This window comes from Puntigrus tetrazona, chromosome 20 (assembly GCF_018831695.1).
Source record: "Puntigrus tetrazona isolate hp1 chromosome 20, ASM1883169v1, whole genome shotgun sequence".
Taxonomy (NCBI): domain Eukaryota; kingdom Metazoa; phylum Chordata; class Actinopteri; order Cypriniformes; family Cyprinidae; genus Puntigrus; species Puntigrus tetrazona.
Genome location: NC_056718.1, coordinates 10270820 through 10293604, shown reverse-complemented (window position 1 = coordinate 10293604; position 22785 = coordinate 10270820). Strand labels below are relative to the sequence as shown.

The following is a 22785-nucleotide window of genomic DNA, read 5'->3' as shown; positions in this document are numbered from 1 at the left end:
TAAAGTTTAAAATGGCCGTGAAAAGCTATTCAAATTGTAAATGTATTTGTTATTTTTCAATGGAATGCCATGCCTCTACCAACAAAAATGTTATTTCCTTAAAAGCACTCGGAACCATTTACAGAACAAAGAATGAACCAGAATCATTATTCTGTCCCCACCATTTAATTTTAATCCTGAAATATTAATAAAGACACATATTAGGGAGTTTAGAATCCAAAGCCACTTATTTTCAAAGCAAAATGTAACCACTAACTCAAAGATATTAATAACTTTTAGTTACTGATATTCACATTTATCCGCTGACCTATAAAATGGGACTGACAGCGGCAGATGTTGGATTGAAGCTGTCAAAGTAAATGTCACAAATTCATTTGCCCGCTTGAATTTTTAAGCAAGAATCATTTCTTGCCTCAAGTCACTCTGTAATAAAGTTTTGTGTTAAAAATACTGTTTAAATGATTTTTGTACTTGGAAACGAAAATATATCATGGATTTATCAAAACATTAAAAGGTCGCAAATAATTAACAGTTATGAGAAAATCTGTGATTTTGTGACAGCATGACCAATGCTTTTCCACAACACATAACAATATCACTGGACTGCCATCTTATCATTCTAAGACTTTATAATATCATGTATCGCAGCAACACCAGAGTACTTCTTCATACGGGACGGCGGGGTTCCATCATTTTTTTGGAGAGGAAGAGGGTGTGAGAGAAAAGGGGGAGCAGCGAGCGAATGAATGTGTTGATTATGGTAGTATATAATGGTAATTATCGTCACACTTCAGTGCTGGAATGGATCCACAGGCTTGAGACTCAAATGAGCTAACTAGGAGCGTCAAGGGCTTAGAGCTCACAGCTGAGAGCTAGCGGAGCACATTAGCAGGCAAATGTACAGGAACTAACACATTGACATGTTCACAATCTGTAACCTTGAGACAGCTCCCGGGCAAGGATTATAAAAAGAGAAAGATACACTTACAGATAATGAGAGAATATTACGAGAAGAAACTTAAATGGATGTATTCATTTAAATTAGCAAGAGAGAATCAAAGATGGTGAGACACACAGAGAATGAATTGCCCTTATTGTTGTTTATTTGCACGTGCTGTCTGAGCTTGGCATTTGATTTACAAGAAGAATCAGGTAATGTATGCCTAAATTATTATTAAATTAGTGCTGAAAACAGTGGAACAATTTATCATCTTCCAGGCTGTCAAACTGCAAATAATCCTCTAAGAAATCTACTGTAAATATAGTGGTATGTTTGAGGTATTATGAGATGATTATGAGATTATGAGATTTTAGATTTCTGTGGAACCTCAGTTTGAGTGGCACGTGTACCGATAATCTCTTCCTCTTCATGTTTCTTTAGTTATAGCTCAAAATAAACATGAATGAATATCAGAAGGTATCTTTGTTTTAAATCGCGGAAAGACGTCAATATATAGTTTTTGAAATCCACTCTCTGGTCTGGTTTGTGTGTCAAACAAAAATAACAGGTTCTGTGTTCTGATTGGTCTTATCATCTGTCAATCGAACGCTATGTGAAGGGTCAATGAACAGGCTTTTACTTTAAGGAGTAGTTCACCCAAAACATGAAAATTCTGTCGTATTATAATTGTCATCATTTCATGATTTACTGCAGTCATTAGGATCAGCAGAAAATACATGCAAACATCTCTTTTAAATAAAATTCTCATTCCACAGGCAGTAACAGCACAAAGTTAATTGCATCAGGCAAATTTTTGTGAATAAAGCGCATTTGTCTATAATAAGCCCCTTTTGTACAGAACGTGCATTGTTTGTGCATAAAAGAATGACAATTCTTCATTTAAATAGAGCTATTCTGGCAAATTTAGTGGCTGATTAATCTGGATTGCGGGTGGTTAGCGAATAAGACGCAGGCTTTTGCGCCCAAATACAGCATGCCACAATTGTTTAGTGAATCCACCCCAGTGTGTTTATATGTAATGGAACTCTCTCCATAAGCAATGCATTTTTCAGCAGGGAATGCAAGGGTGTTGGAGGCACACTAACAAGCAGTTCATCTAATGAGGGTTTCTGAGATGACGGCCCACTGCAGAGAACATTAAGAGAGATATGAGCAATTTGAGCACATCAGCCATGCTGTGCAGAAACAATGGTGAAATCCAGACCCGAAATGATGTAACAGAGCCTTTGGAGAGTCACACTGTTCTGACAGGAGTTTCATTATAGATTTTATTCTGAGAATTTATCCTGCTATCTTACAACAATGATAGGGTGATATACATCACTTATGATAGGTGACCAGAGGGCAAGAAGCCGTCTCGCTTTATGACAGCTGACGCCATACTCCAACTGCAGCCTAGCTGGAACTCGATGAAGCCTGCTAAACCGGTCTACCGTAAAAGAGATCTCGAACTCCCCATTGCAAAGAACGTCTAAATCACGGCACAAAGAGTGGCAAGCAATCAGATTTAAAGGGCTGCGCTCCTCATTTAAAGTCAGAAGTAGCCGTCTATGCCCTTGTTCTAGCTTACTCACATCTAGCGCTTTCAAACAGAATGAAATGACCTCCACCATAGGAACTGCCTCCAAGAACTTCTGTTCAAAGTTTCAACATCAAAAAGAGCTCCAAAACTGGCTGAAGTGTGTGTGATTGGAAGATGAAGCGCAATACATGTCAAATATTGCGTTTATAATTTAGATGTTGCTCCTGTGTCTTCCAGCTAGCATGGAAAGTGTTCAAAGTTTTATGTGCGTTTGGAACATCTCTCCCTGTTATCTTTAGCATTTCGAGAGGAGAGACTTTGGAAGTGTGAAATATACAATCCAGGCTCGGAAAACGGGACGGTTGCAAAAATTTAGCAAAATTATATTATCCTGCACATTTTGAGTTTTACTTTGTAGTAAGCGGGGTATAAAGTGTTTTCAGTTTTATATGAATCAGATGAAGGTGAATTTTTCATGAGTTGTTTGTATCATGGCAGTCTGTAAAACTGCTATTGCTACAAATATACAACAACGACTTAAAACTGGTTTTGTGGTCCAGGGTCACATATAAGATTTTGTACACAGTACATGATATCTTTAGTATCACTGGGCCTCATTTATAAAGCGTGCGTCCACACAGATTTGATCGCAGAGTGTATGTACCCTTAAATCCACGCCAACGCTCTTATTTATAAAAAGCATCTTTGATGTGGAAAATTGCTTAGAGTCATGTCAGGGTCTGAGCAAACGTACACACTTTTGTATTGTTGGAGCATTGTAAGTTTTTGAAAATATAAGCTGTTCCTGCAGCTCGCTGTAAATTATGATGATTGGTAATATTTTATATGTTAATGACATTAATTAGGAGTCGTTTACAAGACAGAAAGCTGAAACCATTTTTTTCCGCACAAGTTCAAGGTAATTGCAATTCATAGATTTCACTTCTGAAAGAGAGGCGTACACACGTTTTCCATTACATTCATTCTATGAATCACACGTACGCATATTCAAGAAATTTAAGATATTTTCTGCACAACATTTTATAAATGAAGCCCCAGTGTGCTGTGTGCAAGCCAAAGGCGAATAAGGCAAGTAACAAAAAAAATCCATGTTTGGATAATGGAGAATCATCATTAAGGTTTAGTCTGTCAGGACCGGGACTCAAACCATGATTTCCAGTGCTGTAGTCAGCAGAGGCTCTATCAGACAGAACCTGAATTTCTTGAGTTCTACATGTTCCTGGGTCAACATCTCTGCTGACCTTGCAACAACATTATGATTAGTCAATCAGATTTGAAGAACCAGTTTATAGTTTTAGTCTTACAATCAGTATTTGGTGCTTGTACAGCAGTGCCATTTATCTATAATTTCCTCTGATTTCAGGCATTACTTACAGGTAAGGTTAGGTTTAGGTGTAGAGATATGGTCAAGACAAAATCTTTGGATTAAAAGGAACACGTTGAACTCAGGACGTGCAAAATCAGGACGTGCCTCTACCACTGTGACACAGAGAGGTGTTGGACCCACATGTGGCGCAACAAAAAGTAAAAAAAAATGTTTCTTTTTTTTCAAGAGCAAAAATTGCAAAAGATTGTAGAATATAATCCACATCAAAATATGGTTTTAGAAAAAAAAGCATTTCCAAAAAGTAAAGTTCTCTGAAGAGCAAAAATACTCTAAAAAGCAAACTAATACTAAATACATCCAAGGGCCAAAATAGCAACAGTACAACAAAGAAACAAGACAAAGCAAGAGACACCGGCATAGTTCAAAACCAAACAAGAGTGACTAAAAGAGAGCAACTTTAATAGGGAAACAAATAATTTCCAAATACATTTCACATACTGGTACATTTTTAATGTTTGTCAAAATTGTAGGTAGGCCTATAAGCATTTTTCCCCAGTGAGCCTGGTTTGAAAATATAGTGCTAATAGTGGCCCATTAGCTGTGTTTTGCTAACGCTGCATAGTTATGCTACCGCTAGCTCGAACAGCTTGCCAATTTTCTTTAAAGCCCTGCTGTGTTGCTGCTTGTTTATTCAAGAGGATTATGTGCAATTTTGGGATAAAATTATATTTATTCATCTGTGTGTGACCGATTGTGCGATTGCGCTAGTCAGGCATTGTGCTCAAGTAAGTGTATGTTTGGTGCGCGGTGGCCATTAGCTAGATGCAAAGGCCTGGTTATTAGCGTTCATCCCATGATGATTTCAGTCTCCTGCAGCTTTATTCCCCTTCACTGGCTAAATAAATGCTAAAGCTAAAATCTCTCAATAACACCAGCGCAGTCGTAGCAGTGTCTGCTCACAGGCAACTGTGTTCAATTAGCCTCTCGCAAGGGTTTCTCTTATGGAAGCTAATGACATGCAAAGCTGCTCTCTTAAAAAGTTTTCCCCTGATTAGGGAATGCACAGCAAATGCTTCTTTAATTAGTTTTTGTGGCAGCAATCAATGCTCTCTCCAGTGGTCGAGAAGCTAATGCAAGAGTGCTTGTCTGAGGTTAGCGTTCCCTGATGCATATTTTCAATTGTTTTTATAACTCGGCTCGCGTGTAGCGAGGGGTTACACAGTCATACACACACAGATCAGCGCATCCCGCTTTCTCGCAATCTTATTTGTTCTCTGAAAAGGTTAGCGTCTTCCGCTAGAACCAATTACTCGTGAACGCTGCCGTTAACAGAGGCAATCATTAAAACATAACCTTCTGCATGCCAACATGTTTATACATTACGGGCTATTTTCAAATGATGGATCCAAATGTACTAAGATTTTTTGAGTGTGTGTGTGTGTGTGTGTGTGTGTGTGTGGGTGTGTGGGGGGCTTCTCTGAAATAAAACAGAAACCAGGCACTATACCTCTTTTGGGAGCTCAATATTTACAGTCCTCTAAAAGGAACTGAGATGAAAGCCGGCATTGGCCAAGCTTTCCCCGGGCCAGCATAGCAAATGTGGAAGGATCCGAATGCCCCCGGAGCACATGCGCTTTCAGGACAGCAGTTTGCGTGACAAAGGTCAAACCCATCTCATTAGAATAACAGTTTACGCTGTGGGGCAGGATAGGAACTTTCAAAATGCTTTTTTTAATAATGAGATACATGCAGTCCCATTGGAGATACTTTTATCTTTAACTCTGCTGATTAGAGAACCGGCACGCCAGTCAGGGTTTGGAAACAGAAGGCGAGAGCGCCCGTGGTCACAGCGACCTTAGAGGAGGTTACACAAGATGAGCACATGCACTACAAGCACTAGAACACGATTCGTTTTTCAAAGATGGTAGAGTTACAATTATTTATAAAGGACATCATGTACCGAATCAAGCTGGAATATGATCTCTGTAATTTTGCATTTCTTTGCCTTTATAAACATCATTCAACTATGTTATACGAAGGTCACAGTAAATTTGGCATGACAATGATGAAAAATTAATGATACAAATTGATAAATAATTTATAATAAACACAGCAACATTTCATTGAAAGAAAATAAGACCTGTTAGTATTTTTTCATGCCATCATAATTAATTTTTAGCATGTATACTGTATCATAGTTGAATAATTGGGAATTATTAGGTGAGTAAAAACATTGTGGAATAAATCAACTATTTTAATGATTATCTTGTAAAACTCACCTGATTTTTTTTTTAAATAAGTTAATAAGTAAAATATGTGTGTGTGTGTGTGTGTGTGTGTGTGTGTGTGTGTGTGTGTGTGTGTGTATAAAATATGAATAAGAATAAAATGCAGCTTTTTATATGTTCTTGACTTTCAGAAAAATGTAAATAAAATAAAACGTGCATATGCGAATATTTAGTACTGGATGTTATTAAGCTGTGTCTATAGTTAAAGAAGCACCATATAAAAAGATATGATAGCAGAAATAATAAGCGTAGTATCCTACTATGGTCTTCAGGATTCAGTTATTATTACCAAGAGTGTTTGTTGTCTGTAAGTGGGTGCTTTAGAAGGTCAAGTGCTCTGGATGCGCGCATCACAAAAACAATTGAAATAATATATTTGCAATATAATTATAGTATTATGAATATAATTAACTGAAGGAATTAATTAAGATTTCTTCGAGCAAGCCCCGGGTTAGCTGAAAAACGTTCTGTAATTAGCTCTGTAATTTTTTTTACCAAGGCTGTGTAAGAATTAAACCTACGTCTGTGAAACTCCATATTTACCTGACCTCCTCAGGGAAAACTGGTCCCGTCCAAGTACAGCTTATGCGTGATAAACACTTCCACCACACCAGGGTTGTGCGCTTTAAGCACTTTAGATGCACAAACTCACCCACATGCTCACATAAGCATGTATTGACATCCACTTAGTCACTCCAATAACACATCAGGATATCAAGCAAATGAGTCTGAAACTTTTCTCCCCGCTGTGAGATTTTGTGTGTGTGGTGCGTCAGATGGTAGCAGAACGGACGTGAATCCTGGACTGGACCCAGATGGCTGCTGGGTCAGGGAGGATACTCTCCAGATGGTCAGGTAAGACAGCACACACACGCCACATACTGCAAAAATACGTGGAACAAAACAAGTATCGGTGGCTAATTTCAGGAATTAGGACATTTTAGAAGTATCAAACATCAGGCAATTAGACAGAAGTGAGTTTGAGCAGCATATTGTGACGTTAATGCACAGACGCACCATTAAACCTATCATCCGTGTCTAGCCCCCGGGCTCCTGTTGTGCTCCTCAGACATACTGTCTCCCAGCAGGAGATCCTCTGCTGTATTCTCCCCACAGCCAGATCTCCCATAATCACACTCTGAGCTCCAGCCCCCAACACTCCGGCAAATGGTGTTTCACATTACCACAAAACAATACATCAGCTTATGTAATGATCTAGATTAGTGTCAAGACGGTGATTCAAACCTAGTAGTCACTACACTGTGTGAAGCCTAGCATTCTTTCAAAACGCGGGCTAACTAAGACGGCAACTCAAAGTGACTGATTTGGAGTGCTTGATATAAAGTTTGGGGACAATAAGAACTTTTTTGGACATTATCCGGAAGTATTAATAATAAATTAATACTTTTATTCAGCAAGATCACATTAAATTGATCAAGCGACTTTTCTTTTTTTATTAATCAAAGACCTTGAGCGCCAAAATCATTTTTTTTGTCTTGTTACAGTACAGTTCGATACAGTACAGTGCGGTATGCAAATATGTCTGTTTTCACTGTGAATGGTACCAATATAGTGAACCTTACCGTACCACTTCTTTGGTACCCTTCCTTAATGGTACATAGCACATACCAAAAGGGTGGAGCTAAACTCACTGCACAAGCTGATTGGTTGACTGGAATCGTCACTTCTGCATGATACAAGGAGATTCCCTTCACTTGTTTCAATCTGCTGTCCGTGAGTTTATTTACATTGGTTTATTTACATGTGCAAAAACAGAAGAACATAACAGTGTATTTTTATAATTTTAGATTTTCACACAGACAACTGTCGTTTCTCAAAATGCATTCTTTTCTGTTCTTGCAGACTTGTCAAACATTCAGTCAATCACTTTTATTTATATAGCGCTTTTAACAAGATTGTGTCAAAGCACTGAACAGAACTTGTGAAACATTATTGCCCAAAACCCCGCTAATTTTCTAAATATTACTGTTATTGTTTCATAGATCTGTGGTTTATTTATAAAGATAGCACCTATGTGATATGCTGATCGCCGGATGCTCACTGGCTCAAACCACAAACACTCAACAAACTGGATGAGTGCATAATCAAATTTATGAAAATGAAACAATTTTTAGATGACTGATATACAATGCCATCTATGTCTTAGAACACTCGTTTGTCCACAGAGTTCAACGTTTCATTCTTTAAGTTGTTATTAAGATCTAAGGTAAATTAATTGTGACATATAAACTAAAACAACAACAAAAAAAAACAAAAAAAAAACATATGTACTGGAGATAATCATTGAGCTGTCAGCCATGAAGTTACAGAAATAAAATCCATTCCAAAAATAGAATCCCCATGTCGTGGCTGGTTAGGACACAGTGTGAGCAGTTCTTACATTAAGCTTTTTTTTACATCCTTTATGCTCTATTCTTTAGAAAATACCCAAGGCCATGTTGAGAACAAAGAAAAACCATATATTGTTCTGACTGGATTTATACTTCATTTGTCAATACGTTTCTAAATGTTACGTTATACTAATAGAAACATGCAATTATTCCTCTATGAACTCCTACACCAATATGCCTGTAGGCCCGCCCATTTGTTTAAAAGCCCACCCAAACCCCCTAATTTAGTTTTGGTTGGTGATGTGTGAACCTGTGCGAGTGACTGTTGGTGCAGTAGTGGATGGTAAGGGAGGGATGCTAAAACTAGCGGTGCAGGAAAGTAAAGGTATGCTCCATAATGCATGGTCCACCAACTGCCCTCTGGGATTTGCCGCAAGATGGAGTCCAACTTCATTGTCTTCTAACTCAAATCCCAGTTTTCCAAAGCCCGCAATCAAAAGGAGAGAAAACCCCTAGGGGCGACGAGAGAACAGAGATGGATAGTGTGAATGAAATAGAAAAGAGAAGAGAGCGGGAGATAGACAATGAAACATTGAGAAAGCAAATTCTATTAACCAGCGCTAATTAAAAGAGTTATTAGATAGTCGCACTGGTCTGTATTGAAGTATTAAATATTCAATGTCTTGACGCCTAGCTGGCTTGCTTCATTTTTTTGCTCATTTCTGTCTTTCATCGTCTGTGACAAGCTGCAGGGTGGGACTGAATGTGTCCATGTGAGTGTTTCAGTCATGAACCTGTAGTTTTGCTGTAGCTAGAGGCTTTTATAGAAGACAGGGTGGAAGGAAAGCAACAAACACTGCGTATAAACCCATGAATGCACAAAGGCACACAAATCCAGACAGAACAACACTGTAACAGTGATTGTAATGTAATGTTGGAGCATTAAGACCCTCCTCCCCCGTATCTCAGTGGAATAACGCTATAGATAACATGACTAGAGGCTATACTCTAATAGAGAAGGAGAGAGAGACACACACACACACACACATTATAGCCAGGTTTTACTGGGCTCCATTGTACCTTGAAATGAAGGATGAAGAAAAAGGAAAATGGTGGTGCGTGAGATTTTCACAAAGCCATGCATTTTCATTAACTGTTCAGGCATTTAGCAGTACAAAAATGATATTTAGATTCTCTTTTTGGTTCTGCATCAATGGGAATGGCTGAATTAAAAGGCATAGGCAACATAACAAAAAAAAGGTTATGTGGGATGGTGGGATTTACATAACATAATGGAGCTAAAAAAGACATGCTATCTAGCTAAGCCTTGACCTTTTGGGTTTAGTTGGAAAGTACAGAATGGAAAAATATGTCAATGTCAATGGCTACTGTTGGATGTTGGTTACCAACATTCTTCAGAACATCTTTTGTGTTTAACAGAAGAAAGAAACTACAAAATTGGAGGGTGAGTAAATGATGACAGAATTTTTATTTTTGCGTCAGCTATCTCATAAAGTGGTGTTACAAAAAATAATAAAGAAGAAATACATTTTGGGGCCACCTGGCCTTTAAAGTCATAATCTAATGGAAGAAGATATTTTTTTTCATATCGTGATGTATGTCCTGGGTGAAAGATTACCGGAAAAAAATAATAATAATGTAGGTTGGGGACTTGGTTGTATCTATCAGCTGTTGATTGGATGTAGGCAGATCAGAAAGGGAGCTTACTAGTCAATTGCTTGTGGTGGGGTTTGAACAAACAAAGTCTTGCCTACGTCAGCTTTCATGATCACAGCATTTTATGATATTGTTGTCAGGACACAGATATTCAAATGAAATTACAATCAAAACAAGCCATTTTTTGCAACAGGAAAACAACAACGAGCATTTAAAAGTATAAGAATCCAGTGTCGCCGAATATAGACAGAAACAGTCAACAAATGTCTAAAACTAACAATATTGTGCTGGTTAATATTTTTTTGCGTAAACTGTGATACTTTTTGAAGATGAGCATGAACAGTTTTCCAGGTTTTTTCAGAACTTTTTCAGTACCATCATATATTTCGAGCACTATACAGTTTGAGTGTAGTGTAGAATGTTAGTAAATGTCCAAATAGACTGAAATATTGGATTCCTCCTGACATGATGAAATCAAATGTTACAAATGTAATCAGTTTTTGACATGCACTGATAAGCTGTTCACAATAAAACCGAGAACGTGCTTTAGAAAAGCAAACAGAATATATCCATAAAGAGTACACTCTCTTGTAATACAAAGAGGGCCAACAGATTTGAACATAAGAGAAGAAAACAACCAAGAAACTGAGAAAAAGACATGTCATAGGTAATCAAAAGAGACCATCTTTTAACTACAGAGGAGAAATGAGAGGAATAGGCACTAGTTTGTGGGCATCGGCGCACATTCAACATTTCTGACTGAATTATTCAAACGCACAGATAAACAAACATTGCGAAACGTGTAGAACCACAAACATGCTCTTCAAAACACTGTCTTTACCTCAGCTGGAATAATAGCATCTGGGAATCTTTCTTGTCCGAAAGCAGAATCTGGCTTTAGAGGCGTAAAGCGGTATTCATGCTTTTGTACCGTGGTATATCCCTTTATAAAAGTCCATTATTCTCCAGGAGTATTCACAGACACAAGGCCTTTATTTCCGCTTGCTAGTTTGATGTAGGTCTGCTTTCTTTCCTTTCACTTGCTTTGGGTCTGCTTAATGTAATGCTTCCATTGCTGGATTATATCATTATGAGCAGTAAGCCACATTTCCCGACCCAACAGTTTGCTGTAACATGCACACGCCATAAAATTATTCAGCTGTTCACACACACATTTATATGCGTGATGTGGTTACGGAGAGTAAAATTTTATACTGCTCAGAAGCTCTTTAATAGCTCAGTAAAGCATAATGCAGTTTTTAAATGCTTCTCTGAAATTCCTTATGAGGATTAAAAAAAATACATATGAGACAATATTGACACAATATTAGTGTGAAGATAGATAATTGTCTTAAATTTTCGATAATATCTTTCATACTGAAACCTAATTTCTGATTACCGAATTCAATATCTCACAAAATCTGAGCACTGTTAACAATGCTTCCTCCATCCCGTTGTCCTCTATCAAAATCCACCGACCAACTGTTTTGGTGCTTAATTTGTCATGGGTCAAAGATGAAAAAGGGTTTAACCCTAAAAAACAAAAGTAATAAGGCTTTATTGATTTTCGTTTGAATTCTCACATAAGCAATGCGTTGAATGACAGTGCAACATTATGTCATCCAAATTTGGACATTTTATTCTCCAAAAACTTATTTGAAACCCTAAAAGTTGACATTTGCTAACAGTAATATCCTTTCTACTGGACAAAAAAACATGACTTTTGTGAATTTCTTTTGATGTGGACATTGTCTTGACACATATATTTCTCTCTTAATTCAGACTTTTCACTGGAGAAAGCAATATTATAAATAGATTACTTACTTTTGCCGGAGACGTTAATTGTTTGACTAAAGTCTTGCGGATTATTTTGATATTTTTATCAACTGTCATTCTGTCTGGTGAGCAACTGATCTGTTCCTTAGAAGAAACAATCTCATCTACGTCTTGGATGCTGGAGGGTGAGTAAATTTTTGTTATATTTTTGTAAATTATTCCTTGAGGAGAAAAAAAAAAGGAAAAAAATCTTATTTGTCATTTTCCATCCAGTGTGTCCACAAGCATGCGGTTTAGGACATTTTGATGAAAGATCGAGTTCAAGAAGCTCCTAAACCACCTGAAAACAGGCGGTATGACATATCATCAGAGGACATTTGTCTAAAGCAGCCTCTTTTTGTGACACAGCATGGCAAAGTGCTCTGATTTACTTGGCATTTCAGCAGACCACATCCAAAACGGGACCGAATGCATTATGTGAATGACTCTCTCTTCCCCAGAGCTGTGGACAGACCCTGTCAGTACAATGATATAGCTGGCCCGATCTCCCTCTCATGTCCACTCACATCAGTACAGACAGGGAGAGAGAAGCTCTTGTTGACTCTTCAGGCCATTTCTGTGGACAACATGCCAAAGTAACGCCCTGCATCATTCGCTTTGTCATGTGATCTTGAATGTCCGAGCTTGGGGAAGTAACATGTATGCTGTAATCAAATTTGTATCGCAAAATGAAGGGTACATTATGATTTATAGTACATTATGAATCTTCACATCAGTTTGGAACTGGATGTTTCAATTAATCTGATTCATTAATGTAGAAGATACGTGGGAAAGCTCGATCCCACTCACCAAACACAATACCCTTCATAATTACAGGAGTAATTCAACCAACAATGACATTTATTAAAAAATATATTGCAAGTCATTGCAAACTTATATGGCTTTCTTTCTTCATGGATGAACACAACTTTTGAAAGATGATTAAAATATTTTATACAAGAAAATATTATTTATGTTTAAATACAATTTTAATTTATTTCAGAAATACTTGTAGTTTCTTTGTAATTCTTCTTTGAAATTGAATAGCAATTTCTGAATAAATATTTACTTATTTATTAAGATTTGATCAATGATCAGAACCTAAATTTGCTCTGTCTGACAGAAACCTGGCTAAAATAAAAATAAAAACCAGATGAATACATTACTTTAAATGAATCTACCCCCCACAATTACTGCTATAAAAATGAGCCACGTCTAAAAGGTAAAGGGGGAGGTGTTGCTACAATTTATAACAATATTCTCAGTACCTCTTAGAGGTTTAAGTATAATTAATTAGAAATTTTGGTGCTGCATATATCATTATCTTTAGAAACACATGCTAGTTAGAAATCCCTGGTCATGTTTATACTAGCTACTGTATACAGGCCACCAGGGCAATACACAGATTTCATTAAAGAATTTGCTGATTTTATAACTGAGTTAGTACTGGATGCAGATAAAGTCTTAATTGTTGGTGATTTTAATATCCATGTTGATAATGAAAAAGATGCATACGATTTAGCTTTCTTAGACATTCTGAACTCTATTGAGGATAAACAAAACGTGTCAGAATTTAATACTGGTCACATGGAAAGGATGTTAAAATGGTTTAAACTGAAACTCTGCTTCTTATTACAAGTATTGTATAACCATCACTTCCACCACCAAAAAGTGGTTTCTAAGTAATCTCCCTAACTTATCTCAATTCCTTAGTGCATCCAATACAACAGAAAACTTTTTTCTAGCAATTTAGATACAATTTCTCCTTTAAAATCTGACTCAGTATTAATGAGAACACTCGCACCCTAAAGAGAGCAGCCCAGAAAATGGAGCGCAAGTGGAGAAAAATAAAACTATAGTATTTCTTATTGCCTGGAAGGAAGGTATCCTATCATACAGAAAAGCATTAAAAACAAACAAACACAGCCCCCAGTATTTATTTAATATACTGACTACATTAACGAAAACTAAAGCATCAACAGGTGCTTACAATTCCCAAGAATACAGCAGTAATGACTTCATGAACTACTTTACTTCCAAGATTAAATTTAAATTTGTAACTATGCAGTTGTCAGCTATAGTATCCCTCAGGAAAAAATTCCACTCATTCTCTATTATAGGAGAGGAAGAATTGTACAAACTTGTTAAATCATAGCAACATGTATGTTAGACCCTATTCCATCTAAACTATTAAAAGATCCTATTCTGACCATTATATCATTGTCATTAGGATATGTCCCTAAAAACTTGGCTGTAGTTAAGCCTCTCATTAAGAAACCACATCTTGACACCAAAGGCTTAGTAAATTACAGTTCGAGCTAAAATCTCCCTCTTCTGTCAAAGATACTAGAAAAGGTAGTATCCTCACAACTATTGTCATGGTTGAAGAGACTGAGGTATGCAGATCCATTTACAGGCTTTTATTTAGCAAAGGCATGGTCAAAGCAGGCAGCCGAAACATAGGAGACAGGAATATAAGAGGCAAGGCAACAACAAAATCCAAAAACAGGCAGAGGTCGGGTCAGGCAGGAAACAATCAAAAAAACCAAAGACAGGCAGGGATAATTTCTAAAGAATAACAAAAAGGAAAAAAAACAAGGCAAGAATGAACAAGGAATATGCTAACAATAATGCTACATGAAGGTGACAGGCCTGCTTCAGAATTTATAGTCACCAAACAGGAAATAGTAGCAGAGGAAGCGATCACAGTTCATCTAGCAGTAAGAGCTCCCTCTGCTGGCTTGGCATAACAACTATATTCATTCTTAGAGAAAAATGTTATCTGTGAGAATTTTCAATCAGGTTTTAGACCATTCCATAGTACTGAGACTGCTCTTATTAGAGTTACAAATGACCTGCTTCTATCATCTGATCGTGGTTTTATCTCGGTATTAGTGCTATTAGATCTTAGTGCAAGTCGTATTTATCTGACCGCTATTAGTTTGTAGCAGTAAATAAGGATGTATCATATCATTCACAAGTGAAATATGAAGTAAATCAAGGCTCAGTACTAGTTACTTTTCACACTTTACATGTTACTTCTGGGAGATATTATCAGGAGACATGGTGTTAGTTTTCACAGTTATGCTGATGACACAGCTATATATTTCAAAAATATATCTAAATTACGACCTATGCTCTCAACATCAAATGCAGAAATGTTAATTCATGCGTTTATGACCTTGAGGTTAGATTATTGGAATGCTTTATTGGGTGGTTGTTCTGCATGCTTAATAAACCAACTTCATCTGGTCCAAAACGCAGCAGCTAGAGTCCTTACTAGAACTAGGAAGTATGACCATTTTAGCCCAGTTCTGTCAACACTGCACTGGCTCCCTTTCAAACATCGGATAGATTTTAAAATATTGTTACTTATAAAGCCCAGAATGGTTTAACTCCTCAATACTTGAAGAGTTCTTATCACTCTGGCCATTTGATAATACTTAGATTATCAAAATCGACTGTGGGCAGCAGACCTTTGCCTATTTAGCACCCAGACTCTGGAACAATCTCCCTAACACTGTTCGGGAAGCAGACACACTCTGTCAGTTTAAATTCAATTCAATTCAAGTTTATTTGTATAGCGCTTTTTACAATGGCTATTGTTCCAAAGCAGCTTCACAAAAGCAAATCATTACACAACAAAAGCAAATCATTACACAACAAAAGCAAATCAATCCACAGACAAAAGCAAATCATTACACAACAAAAGCAAATCACTACACAGCAGGATGAATTCCAATACAAGAAAATTCAAGATAGAATTAGTCCAGACGGAAGGTGAAGTTTTCATCGACGTCATCGCAGGAAGGTCATCTCCTCACGGGGTCCACTGGAGAGGCTCGGTAACTAGATGCCTCGGGATGTGCATCCCGAGGTGGAGACAAAAGGATAATTAGCGTAGCGGCCATTCATACTATTGGGAATCACGATGTACTGTAGCATAGGTTTATGTGAATCTTTATGAGTATGCTATGCTAAAAAGATATGTCTTTAGCCTAGACTTAAACTGAGAGAGTGTGTCTGATCCCCGAACATTAGCAGGAAGGTTATTCCAGAGTTTGGGTGCCAAATGTGAAAACGCTCGACCACCTTTAGTGGACTTTGCTATACGAGGAACTACCAGATCTACTAAATCTAGATTAAAGACACGTCTTTTTAACCTATCCTACACTTAATACAATAATAGGCTATTATTATTAAAATCCATTATAGGTTTGCAGGCTGCATTAATTACATCAGCCAGAACTGGGAACACTCCTCATAAAACATGAAACATGAAAGAATGGCATCCACGCTAATTTTAGTCTTGTTTTTTTTCTTATTCTGTTTCTCAGTTTGTGTCCAGATCAGATGGGGGATCAACACCCAGAGATGACGTTTATCTGAGATCAGAACACGTAGATGGGCCTCGTGGACAGATCACCGGAACCAGATGCACATGCACACATGCAATCTGACATAGCTGCGTTTAAAACTGAACTGGAAATGAAGTGCTGGGCATCCGGTCAGAGGAGAACTGGCCCCAACTGAGCTTGGTTTCTCCCAAGGTTTTTTTTTCTCCATTCTGTATGGATGGGATTTTTGTTCCTTGCCACTGTTGCCTCTGGCTTGCTTAGTTGGGGATACATAATTTTTAGCAATAATCAGCGATCTGATTACAAAGACTGTCTCTGCATTTAATAACAAATTGTTTGATGTCGTCATTATACATACCTATCATTGTATTATCCTATTTTATACTGTTCAGTGCTTTGACACAATCTGTATTGTTAAAAGCGCTACATAAATAAAAGTGATTGACTGATTGATTTTATGCAGATTATAAAAACTGGAGTTGCACAAGTTAATGTGAATTAACCACAAGTTCACCAAAACATGAAATAAGCTGAGTGTGTTGGGATTTTGACAAAAATGTGTTTGTGTTGGAAGAGTATGCTGGGATTTTGACAAAAATTTAGAGTGTGCCTTGAGAGGGTGTTGGATTCGTGACAGAAAATTCCCCCCTTTGATGAGTTACGCCAGGTTTGACATCAAAATCAGTTTTGTGCTCTACTAAATAAAGAAATGCAGACATTTCGAAACCACATAAGACTAGAGTAAATGATAACAGAACTTTGATTAACCTTCTTAGATAGCTAATTTCGCCTTGCACAATGAATCATAAACAAACGTTTTAGTTTGGATTACGGCATAAAGGAAAAACTGAGTCACACACACGCAAACTCGTACCCAAATGCACACACTCGCTATTGTGTGGGAGTGAGTTTGACCCTGACAGCAATGGCAAAGCAGGAATGTAAAAGGCAGAGTTAAGACCTCAGGAAAGAACCAGAGAGAAAGAGAGAGAGAGTGAGATGGGGGATGAGAGTTGTTCTCCCTGTATCAGTTGATCAATGTCATCTCCATCCTCCAGCCAGCACTAAGTCCTATTTTTAGAGCCTCAAACTCAAACTCCCCTTCACACACTCTTTCCCTTACATACACATGCAGTCCTCCCTTTCCCTTTACTGGTCCTTTTGTACAAATATACAGTTGTGCTCATAAATTTACATACCCCTTGCAGAATCCCCTTGTAGGATGGCTAACCTACTTGGTTAAAAATAGGAAAGAACATAAAAGTGTGTTCCTGCACTGCTTTTCAGCACCACTGCAAAATAAATCATAGCCTATTTACTGAATACTGTATGTAACAGAAACGCCATCTACCACAAAATAATCTCAAGAAATGACTTTGTTGTGTCGTCCTCGCAATGCACATGTACAAATTTTACGTGCTGACTAATGTAACGTTTTAAGATTTACGTTTAAAACGACTCTTATGAGCTGACCTTATTTGCCATTTTTTCCAGGATTTTTATATTGCTTTGATACTTCGAGAGCGTTTTGAAAACACAAGGAACCGATGTCATACACTGATCAGTCTACATGCAAACAAAGCCAAAACCTAGATATTTTAGGCAATATAGAAATCCTGGCCAGGAAGCGTCCTGGGAAAATGGCACATATGGTCACCCTATTTTTAATGTAAAGTGATAGGCCTATGTAAAGTTTTATCAGCATAATTTATGTGCATCTGAATACACCTGTTATGTCAAATAAGTTAGTTAGTAAAGTACTAAAATTTAGATTTTTAGATTAGATTTTTTTTTTCTATGACTCCTTTTATTTAAAACATAAAAACAGGTATAAATCCTCCTACAGTCTCTGTGTAAACATGTGAACAGAAATGTATATCTCATTCCAAATTTTAAATCTTTCCTAGTAAATCCCTGCTGCACTCACTGCCTTTCCTTCTGTCTATTATCCACACACACACACACACACAGTCACACACACATACCCCTTTGGCGTAACAAAGGATCAAGTGTTCCACTGGACTGCCCAGACCATTACTGACAAAACCAAGCACAAAAAATTGAAACAAAGGACAGAGAAAGAGGGGGATGGAACACGGAGTAAAAAAAAGGAAATAGGAAACTCTAAATATAAAATGCAGGAAGGAGTTTTATATGTTCATATATATATATATATATATATATATATACTGTACGTAGAGAGTGTGGAATGAAGGAGATAGCAGCACAGAGAAAAGCTTATTCCCCATCCTTCATGTGACCTTAAGCGACAAGACTTCCACTTTTTAGTTCTCTCATTCTCTCAGTCACACACAATGGGACATGGGGAGGCCAGGCTTTGATGTTGGCACAATAATCTCAGTCCCCGGAGAACGTTAGATAGAGAAGGCGGAGCAAAGGATAGCCCTGAAGGGAGTACAGAAATACACAAGTTGGAGTATGTGGACTGTAGACTGACTCAAATGATGGAGGCAGGCACGCACAGACCCAGATAATGACCCAGCTGCCAGTAATCACTTTTAAGGTCAAGGTATGCAACGGCATTTCCTTTTTCCGTTTAATAGAGCCCATTTAGCATGCATATATACAATTATCTCATTCCAAAACCTTGTGAGCTGCATACTTAGGCAGCATTTTTGGTCATCGCAGACACAAAGGGTTTTCAAAATGTCGGCTAGTTAATTAAGATACCCAAATTCATCCAAAGGCGGCAGTAGACAATCCCATAATACACTGAGAAAAAAAAAAAATTCAAAACGGTAGTTAAGGCAAGATAAATGTTATAGATTAGTATTTTCTTCTGAATAATAAAAAAAATTTACGTGAATGAACGTATTTATGTAGTTAAAAAAAAAAAAAAATATATATATATATATATATATATATATATATATATATACATAAATAATTTAATTTAATCTATCTTCTTCGAGTTATATTTTGGTCAAACAAATTGTAATAGATGTTAAGCTGTACTAATTAAACTTATTTTTTTAATTTTGCTTCACTGCAGTTTCGGATAAAATTGTTTATTTATTTATTAATGAAATCTTTTAGCTTAATTATCGTCTTGTGCCGAAATTTCAATGCATCACAATTTTTTTATGATTATAGGATAAAATTTATTAAGGCTAAAGCTTTCAGCTGAGCAACATACCAACATAAATTCTGTTTAAATCCATTGCGAGTCGATTTTCCCATGTGGAGCACTATTTGTGATCTGATCATCTAAATCGGTCACTAGTGAGGTCCCATGATAGGCTCCCGCTTATAAGCCAACTGACTATCTAGGGACTTGCTAGGTTTTGGAACAGAGCTAAAACACCAGTGTAGCGAAAGAAAAGCAACAAATCAACATTTCCAAAATTAGACTTTTATTGGTCATTTGGGCTGCAATGGGTCATAATATCAACAAGTAATTGCAAACAGAGCCCACAGAACTCAGGACAGCCATCGTTCATTAAAAAGCTGTTAATCATCTTATGGCTGAGCCTCATGAGTGGACTGGCCTTGTCTTTCTGTCCTGCTCTTTTAATTGGCCCTCTGACGTCATCCAGTGATACACACACGCGCACACACACCAATACGGTTCTCTAACAGGCAGAGACATTATGATGAGGGCTTCGGTCCACTTTTACAGTTTAGTTCAAACATGAAGATCCTGAAGGATCGTGCATTTAGGAATATGGCCTCGAACGTCAGTTGATCCATGAGAGTGGCCCGGGGGAGAAGACAATGGAAATGCAGAACGTAGCAGAGAAGAACAAAGGAGGCGGAAGGTCAACACGAAATCCTTGATGAAGGACGTCAAGCCATGAAATCAGAGAACGGGCGAATGGAAGGTCGTTAACTGGGCCAAAAGGGCGAAACCAAAAAAGGAATGTTACACGTTACGAAAGGGGAGGAATGAAAGCAACGAGTATCTGGACCAAACTTCTGTCTCACTTATTCGCTTTAGTCTCCATTGAGGTGGGCATTTCTTTATTTGTGTGTAAATAAATTTCAGAAAGACTGTTTTATACGGAAAAGATAAAAACATGCAAAAATCCTTTTGTCTGTAGTCCAAATTATACATATACAAGTTCTTCTCGCCCTGTTCTTCTTCGTAGACTACATCAAAAGAGGAGAAACAAAACAAAAAACTATGTACACACCATTTAATTTACAGTGGAGTAAAAAAAGAAAGAATACCAGGCATGAGAGAATACCAGGATGACTAAGGCAGATGACATTTGAAAAAAAAACAAAACAAAAAAATACATTTGCAAAATACTAAATCACTTCAAAAAAATAAAAATAAAAATAAAACACAGCAGAGAGAGACAGAGAGAAAAAAAAATAAATGAACAAAACAAAAAGTTCTGCTACCAAACAATAACGCTTGTCTCCCATTTTGCAACCGGCTGCATAAGTTAACGTTTTGGTGGAAAAATGGTGAATATATATGTAAAAAAAAAGAGAAAACGCAACAAAAATGAGAAACTGAAATCTATTTTCTAGCATACTGTACAAAGCTGTTCTCTCTGTCTAGACGCTCTCACTCTTCCAAAGTCTTTGTTTTGATACGTGACGTGAACGAACAGCGTGACGGTGAGAAACGCAAACAGAAGCGTGTAGAAGCATCAACGTTATAAACAGGCTCACGATATAAAAAAAAAAAAAAAAACAACAACAAAAAAAAAACACTCCAAAACTCTGAGCCACCATTGAACAGAAAAACAACATCATCAGATCAAATGAACAAAGACCAAAAAGAAAGGAAAATGTAAAAACGAAACAAAAAAAAATGTACAAAAAGGCACGTAATATCCCAGTGCTTCTGTACTGTGAGATTCAAGTGTAACTTAGCATTCATTTAACGTTCTTTTTAAGCGTTCCTTCATACATTTCGTACCGATGATCCTTCAAACTTAGGGCGAAAAAATCCTGGACTGAACCAAAACTAGGCAGATTTCCTTCAATAGACCCCCTCCGTCTACAACAGAGGGCCTTGGAGAGACCTGGTTTTGTTGCCATGGTGATCTTCCTTCCACTTTCTTGTCTCTTCGTTTCTCAGTCTTCATTCTCTGTCTCTCTAGGGTATATTGGTTTCTTCATTGTTTTGATTCTGCACACTGTCCACGTCCCGCGATTAAAAAAAAAGTGCCACACTGTTTTTTTGATGTTTTTTCCTTTAATTTTCCTCCTCCTCCGGATTCTCCTTCCCTTTCTGTGGTCCTGCGGTGATGGCGTAAGCTAGTCGTCGTTGCCTCCGTACATGTCGGCGAGTTTGCGGAAGCGAGGGCCCCAGTCGTTGAGGTAGTCATAGTCCTGGTCGCCTCCGCTGCTGGACGAGTGAAGGGAGCTGAGCGATCCGGCCGTGGAGCCGCTGCCCTCGTAGTCGAACACCAGCAGGGAGTCGTACGGAGGGGCCGTGGGATCGGTGTCGGCCGCCTTGAGACCCTGGGGGAACATGACCAGAACGGATGTGGTTTTAAAATAGTGCAATCGTTTAAATTACTCACTTGGTATTGCTGTTTAAGCGCAGAGGGGGATGGGACGGGACGGGATGGAGAAAAAGAAGTAGGAACAAAAGAGGAGGAGGGGAGATGGGAGGAGAGGGAAGCGGAGAAGGATTGGGGTCGCCGTGCAAACAGATGCTGGGCTCTGGAACAGGCTAAAGCGTTTATTTATAAGCGGCTGCGTTCTGGAAACGGCACAGCTAAGCACAGTCTGAGCTCGCGCAATTAAACAATGAAACACTGAACGCTCTGTCAGCGCACTGGATGAGAAACAACTAAAGTGAGAAGAGGAAGGAAGGAAGGAGGAAGGAGCGACAATACAACCGAAACCCATTAAGTGCGTCCTATTTCACAGTGTTCTGCACCGTTTTGATATATATGTGCGCAGGTGAATCCGAACATTTGAATGAACACAAAGACCACTGTGTACCGACCATTTCCTAGTATGGAAGAAAATGTTGAATCGCTGGAAATCCCCAGTCTATTCGAAAAATGAAAAATGTCTTTAGAAGTTCCTCTGTGAATCTTTGAACCTTCTCATAATCAAAATGAAGATTAATTTATTAACCACTACTCATTTTATTTTATTTGTGGGGGAGTGCTTATGTGTATGTTTTGTCTGTAATAATTTTAAATCAATCTATACCGAATGATGTACTTCAGCAAAAAAAAATTAAATAAAAAATGTTGTGAATACTCAGTGGTCGTAACGGTCACTTTTCTTATAAAGCTAACATTTAAAAAGCCATTTTCTTCCAATTGCAAACCAGTAATATACTATTACTATTAAGTGCAGCATTTTGGGCACAAATTTAGATGCAAAACATTGGGCACAAACTTTCTATAGACAAAAATATATGTACAACATTTATGGGCATGGAGAAATTCAAAAGTTTGATTTACATGCGCCCAGCCGATTTTGGTAGTGAATCAAACACCCAAATCCACATTCAATTTGAATGTT

General features: G+C 37.7%; 1 protein-coding gene across 1 annotated transcript in view; it reads right to left on the bottom strand.

Annotated features, from left to right (window-relative positions):
* Nucleotides 1-19677: 19677 nt before the first annotated feature.
* The window catches only part of cdh2 (cadherin 2, type 1, N-cadherin (neuronal)), a 41898-nt gene continuing 38790 nt past the window's right edge, over nucleotides 19678-22785 (bottom strand). Inside the window, exon 16 of the mRNA XM_043219655.1 lies at nucleotides 19678-21762. Within this exon, the coding sequence (XP_043075590.1) occupies nucleotides 21556-21762 (207 nt within the window). The 3' untranslated portion in view covers nucleotides 19678-21555. The remainder of the gene's footprint in view (nucleotides 21763-22785) is intronic.